The 6,479-nt window shown below is 38.6% G+C and overlaps 1 protein-coding gene across 3 annotated transcripts in view; it reads left to right on the forward strand.

Moving 5' to 3' along the window:
* The window catches only part of Gpd2 (glycerol-3-phosphate dehydrogenase 2), a 136,414-nt gene that overhangs the window by 105,856 nt on the left and 24,079 nt on the right, over positions 1–6,479 (forward strand). For all 3 annotated transcript variants that reach the window (XM_005346424.2, XM_005346423.2, XM_013345925.2), the window contains exon 9: positions 6,153–6,346. In XM_005346424.2, the coding sequence (XP_005346481.1) occupies positions 6,153–6,346 (194 nt within the window). The remainder of the gene's footprint in view (positions 1–6,152; positions 6,347–6,479) is intronic.

A 6,479-nucleotide genomic window follows, 5' to 3' on the forward strand; every position in this document is an offset into this window, starting at 1 on the left:
TCGCCTCTGCCCGCATGAGTGGAGCATCATGTCTCTCTGAGGCGTCTGCTCCTGAGAGGAGAGCTGTCGAGTCTCTGAGCTCACTTCCTCTTCCTCTCAGCGTTCTGCTCCTCCCACCTACGTTCTAACCTATCAGGTCAAGCAGCTTCTTTATTTAATTAACCAATGACCTTCCTCCATCACCATCCCACGAGTCCCCCTTGGTTTATTCTTTCATGTTGTATATACATACACAATTTTAAGGATCTTTATAAAAATCTAGGAAACACACGAGAGAAGACACGGTATTTGTGCTCCTGAGACTGGTGGAATTGGTGTGATACGATTCTGTCCAATCACATCCTTCTTCCTGTAAGCAACATGACTTCATCCTTCTTTAGGATGAAAGAAACTGCACAGTGTGTATTCATCCCCTTTCCTCTGTTGCTGGACACCTAGCTTGGCTTCTTAACTATTGAGAACAGTATGACAGTGACATGGATATGCAAGCGTCTGTCACATGTTGCCTTGGAGTCTTTTGATAAATATCCAAGAATTATCATTATGGAAATGGAATTATCATATGGTAGACATTTTCCTGTTTTTAGCTGTTTGGTTTTTTTTGTTTTGTTTTTTTTTGTTTTGTTTTTTTGTTTTTTGTTTTTTTTTTGGTTTTCAGAACCTCTATGCTCATTTCCATAGTGACTAGACTAGTTTATACTCCTACTAGGAGTGAATAGGGCTCCCCATTCGTATTCCTGCCAGCGTTTGTGATTATTTGCTTTCTTAATAACTGCAGTTCTCACTGATGATTGGTGACAGTGAATGTGGTTTTCGTGAATTTATTGGCCGTTTGTTTTCGTCTTTTGAGAACTTTCTCCATCATTGGCCCAGTCAACTTATTGACTGGCTTCCTTGATTGATTTCAAAACATTTTTATCACATTTACATATTTGTGTGTGCGCATGTTGTGTGCATATGCGTAGAAGTGTTCACGCACAGACACACACATGCCTACAGGTGATCATGGGCAAGTGTGAATGCATGCATGCCATGGCATGTGTGTGGAGGTCAGAGGACAATTTGTGTGAGTTATTCTCTCCTGTGTAGGTCCATGTGATTGAACTCAGGTCATCAGGCTTGGCAGTAGACACCTTTGTCTGCCCCTCGTTTGTTTTTTTTTTTTTTGAGTTTTTGTATATTCTAAAAATGAGCACTATGTCAGATGTATAACTAACAAGAACTTTCTTCTATTCTGCAGACATTTTTCATTTGATTAACTGTCTTCTTTGCTGTGCAATTTTCAGTTCCATGAAATCCCATTTCCCAGCTGTTGGCATTATTTTCTGAGCAACTGGAGTCCTCTTCAGAATGTCCTTGCCTGTGTCTGTATCTAGCTTCATGCTTTCCATTGACGTCTTTGACCTATCTGAAGTTTTTTTGTGGATGTGGATGTCCAGTTTTCGCATCTGTGGTAGAGTCCATCTTGTCTCTGGTGTGTGTGTATTTTTGGCATTTTTGTCAAAGATCACCTGGCTGTATCTGAGTAGGTTTTAATCTGTGTTCTCTATTTTCCATCTCAATTATTGTTATTAACACCATTAATATGTAATATATCTGTGAAAAACTCTGTAAGACTATGCTAAGAGTACAGATCATCTAGTAACTAGTAATTCTTCATGAAATGTTTTATATACAAAATTGTTCATTTTGACATTATTAAGAAAGATTAGAAACTACTTCCATTCTATTTTGGAGAAATAAATAGATTATGGCTTACTTTCACATTAAAACTATAACTTCAAATAACTTTAGTAGACTAGAAAAGCTCTAATGATACAATGGTCCTTCAAAATACATATCTAGACATTGTGTAGTAGGATCTAAGACATGTGTCTATAGATTTTTTTGCAGAAAGATCATAAATATGTTGGAGATTAATGTCTAGATCATATAATTTTGTATGAAAGTGTTCTTTAAATGTTTGAAATATCTGATGAAGTAGATCTGTGGGAAGCACCTTGCTTAACCACCTATATTTTTCTGGCCTACTAGCTTGTTTAAAAGATGAGAACACAGACTCATCTTTTATCTTCACTGCTGAGATTTTTCTACATCTTTCTCCTCCTTCTTTTCCCCTTGCCTCTCTGTTTCTTTTTAAACAGAGTTTCATCTGTAGCCCAGGCTGGCTTCCAACTCTGCATCCTGCTGCCCCAGCTTCGGAGTGCTGGGATTGCAAGCTTTCTGTTCAGCAGCAGCTTTGTGGGCTTAGGTTTCCTTCTCTGTTGTATCACTCACCCACAGAGGTCTTCGGCTATCCTGACACTTCAGCCATGTCTTTGGCAGGCAAATCTTATTTCCTGAACCCTAGTTTACCCGTTACTGGGAAAGGAATTGCCATGTTCTTGTAGAGTGGTTAGCTAAGGAGTGGCAGTTGTTACTTGCTATTAAACTTCCTGACTGGTAACTACCTTCCTTTCAGCATGGGCCCCTCATGAAACTACTGTGGACTTCTGGTCCTGCCTCATCTTAGCACATAACTTGTACAAGGTTTGGCAAGGATCCATTTTGAGACCGCATCTAATCTGTTGTTCTGAATGGCTTCGAATTCCTACAGTCCTCTTCACTCAACCTGCTAAGAACTGGGGACATGGCATCTGTTGCCGCACTCAGCTTTATCTTGTTTTCTTAGCTGCTATATCCTTAATGCCTGGTTAGTGTAGAAGCTTGGTAACTTTAGTAGCCATAGATGTTTTGAGTGTAGGTTAGTAGATAAAGAGTTAAGCCCTGTGCACTCTTTCTTGTTAGGTTATTTGCAGAAGTACCTTTATGGAATAGTAAAATTTGATATAACCCTAACTAATATTCCACATGTGGAATGACTATGAATTCCAAAAGCTGTTACCATGAACAGCTTTTAGGAGTGTGTTTGGGGGAAGTAGGGATGGTTAATATATTTTTTTTTAAGAGATGTATTTTCTTTTATCTGTATTGGTGTTTGCCTGTATGTCTGTCTCTGCACCACATACATGCTTAGAACTTGTGCATGGAAGTCAAAAAGAAGGTGTTGGATTACCTAGTCTTGGAGTTACTGATGCACTAGGGACACCATGTGGGTACTAGGGATCAAACCTGGGTTCCTTGAAAAGCAACCAGTGCTTTTAACCACTGAACCATCCCTCCAGCCCCAGTATTTTCATTTTATTATTTCAGTTGTGTGTGTGTCAGTGTAAAGTGTGTATGTACACATGAATGCAGGTGCCTGCAGTGCCCAAAAGAATTGGAACCCCTGGAGGTGGAGCTCCAAGCTGTGAGCCACCCAATAAAACTGCTTGGAATAGAGCTCTGGTTCTCTGGGAGAGCGCCGGTGCTCCTAACCACTGAGCCATCTCTCCAGCCCCAGAAGAATTATTTCAGCTTGAGAAAACCCAATATACAGAAATCATTTTTGTAAATTTAATTTTAAAAACCAGCCTGGAGTTTTCCTCAGAATCGTGCTTTCTTCCTACAGCAACACTAGCACTCCAGTTGACAGCGGTGCGCTAATGCAATCACCTCTTCCTTCTAGCCTGCTTTTTACTCCTGACAAGAGGTCAATTTTTTTTTTTCTGTAATGTGTGTACATACTGTTAGCTCTAACACTGATTGCTAAGTGGTTAACAATAAATTGATTTCAGTTTAACTAAGGGTTCTTCAGGAAAGCAATGGTCTGCATGAGAAAAATGTTCATTACCTTTAATCCTAGACACACACATAAATTAGTAAGCTTCCCCTGCCGATGCCACATGAATCATACAGATTGAAAAGAGCCGCACACCTCTCACTTTATACTGATTGTCACCAGAGCTGACTCTTTAGGGTGACCTTGCAGAACTAATCCTTCATAAGAAAACAAACTTTCCCTCCAGGGAGACTATGAATTAGGTAATTTAGAACTGATGAAAGGTACTTCCAAGTGGATTCTTAAAATTTTATACCGTTTGTTAGTAGTTCTGTCTTCCCTCTGTGCTTGTTAATTTTATGCTTGACACATATGTCTTCACTTAAGCAGCTGGTTCTCTACAGGTTCCAGGTACATGTCGCCTGGTAACTGTCACCTTCACCCTTTAAATGGCTTTTATTGCAGTGGAAGTTTCTGGGGGACTCAGTAGTTGTGCTTTTCTGACTTTGCTTCCTGTCTAGCTCCGAATCTTGTGCTTACGTTCATCATTTGCATTATTTGAAACCTGTCAGGGGTTGTCTACTCTGTGAGATGGTTGTATATAAAGTATGCCAACATAAAATGTCTCTGAAATCTCTCAAATGTTTTGTTTCAACAAAAAGCCATATATCAAACCGAATCTTGGAATTTGAAGTTAGTCTCCAACCTAAAGTGACTGGTGGTTTAATAATCTAAGGGGGGTATCAATTTGGAGCTTGACGTGAGATTGATCAGGAATTGTGGTTTCAAACACAAATAAGATTTAATCCCTTTTATAACTAATAAAATATCGGACACTGTTTTTCAGGATGTTAGAGTGAAATTCACTTCTCTTCTGGGACCTTGGATGGTGGTGGGAGCCTTCGGGAAAGGGTAGACTTAGAATGACTGGTGCTCTTGCTTTGGCTCTTTGAATGTAGAAGGCAGAGCTAGGCAGGGCTGGCAGCCTTGCAGAGAAAGGTCTTTGTAGTTTACATAGAGAAGAAGCACTAACGAAGTTGATCAATGATTTCTGTTTTATGTAAAATATTTTTGGTTTGCTATTATAAAGATATTAGCCTCTCATCTCCTTACCCATTTGAACAAATCTTTGGAATGTTTTAACGGTATAATAAACATAAGAAGCCTACTACATTCTCTTTAAATCTACTTGTGTAGGAGAGATTTCTTGAAAATCACTTAAAACAAATGTGGTTGTTTCCTCCCTAAGGAATTTCATTGTAGAACATACCTTTAACACTAACTGAAAGAATTCAGTCAAATGTGACAGCTGTGTAAAGATTTCTATTACTCAATTTGAATATGCCACTTTTTCAGCTCCTTCCCACTTCTTTAACTACTTCACTTTTTCTTGAAAATGTATAATTCAAGCAATAACTTTTAGTTAACAATCCAAGGATTTTATTTTTTCCATTTAATTTATTTATTTTATGGGGCTGGATATTTTGCCTGCATGAATGTCTGTGCACCTTGAGCATGCTGGTGCCAAAGGAAGTCAGAAGAGGACATCCTTTCTCCTGGAACTAGAGTTATATATGGCTACGAGCTGCCACATAGGTGCTGGGAATTGAATCATATCATTTACAAGAGGGGCTAGTGCTCTTAACTGCTGAGCCATCTCTCCAGCCCCATCTACAAGTTTTATTAATGCTTGTTTACAGTCGCCCATTCTTTCAAGTGTGTTTGTGAGTTTGCTTTTTATGTGTTAATAAAAATTCTTGGTTAGGTTTTAGAAAGATTCTTGCATCTGTGTGAGGGGCTTGTGTTTTACTTTAATTATTGACATAATACATTAGTGTTCTCTGCTTGAAAGACTCCCCTTGCTAACCTATTCTCTCCATTTGGCCCATTCAATAACACTGTTGTTTAGCAAATTGCAAAACTCAAACAAACAAACAAAAAACCCAACCTCTCTTTTTCTCCATGCATTTGTTGATACTCCTGTCACCTTGAAATAAGGTGAGAAGTCTCACATTTGACAAAGTGGCATGAGTTCACGGAAGCATCAAGGAGCAGAGGAGTTACTTTGTGATTCCATTTCAGATTCTCCAAAGTTTGCTTTGCTTTCTTACATACTCCTCAGGTTTTCTACTGTGGGTTGTACAAAATGTCAAATGTCCCAGGCAAATACTTTTCATAGACTCCAAGAAAGGTTGAAGAGTCATCGTTAATTGGCCATAATAAAAGAAATTATAGGTGTTTATTCCACTGACATTATCTAATGTGAATGGTCCCAAGTATAAAAACCAAAACAATTGAAAGATAATTAATTAGCTTTGCACTGTTAGATGGGGAGGGTTGCAAGATGCTATTACCACATTTGTTCAGGTCCTTATTTTTTCCCATTTTGTAAAAATTTTAGGAGTGTCTATCAATTAGAATGAAATAATAAATAATAGTTAACTTCTTTCTTATTTTACTTATTTGAACATTAATGTCAAACAGAAAAGAAATACATTTCTTTTTACTCCAGCCCCGAGAACATGGGACTTCTTGATCCTGCAACCAGTGATGGGAGAGTTATCTTTTTCCTGCCTTGGGAGAAGATGACTATTGCTGGCACTACCGATTCACCAACAGACATCACTAGCCATCCTATTCCTTCGGAAGAAGACATCAACTTTATCTTGAATGAAGTGCGGAACTACTTAAGTTGTGATGTTGAAGGTAACATAAATGTTCTTGCAATGTTTCTTCCATCTTTAGTATCTCCCAGACTTTTCCAGACCTTTCTTGCCTTCAACTTGAAACGTCACCATACCTTCCATACTATAATGCTTAACTTTCTCCCCTCCCCTCC

Source organism: Microtus ochrogaster, chromosome 4 (assembly GCF_000317375.1).
Source record: "Microtus ochrogaster isolate Prairie Vole_2 chromosome 4, MicOch1.0, whole genome shotgun sequence".
Taxonomy (NCBI): domain Eukaryota; kingdom Metazoa; phylum Chordata; class Mammalia; order Rodentia; family Cricetidae; genus Microtus; species Microtus ochrogaster.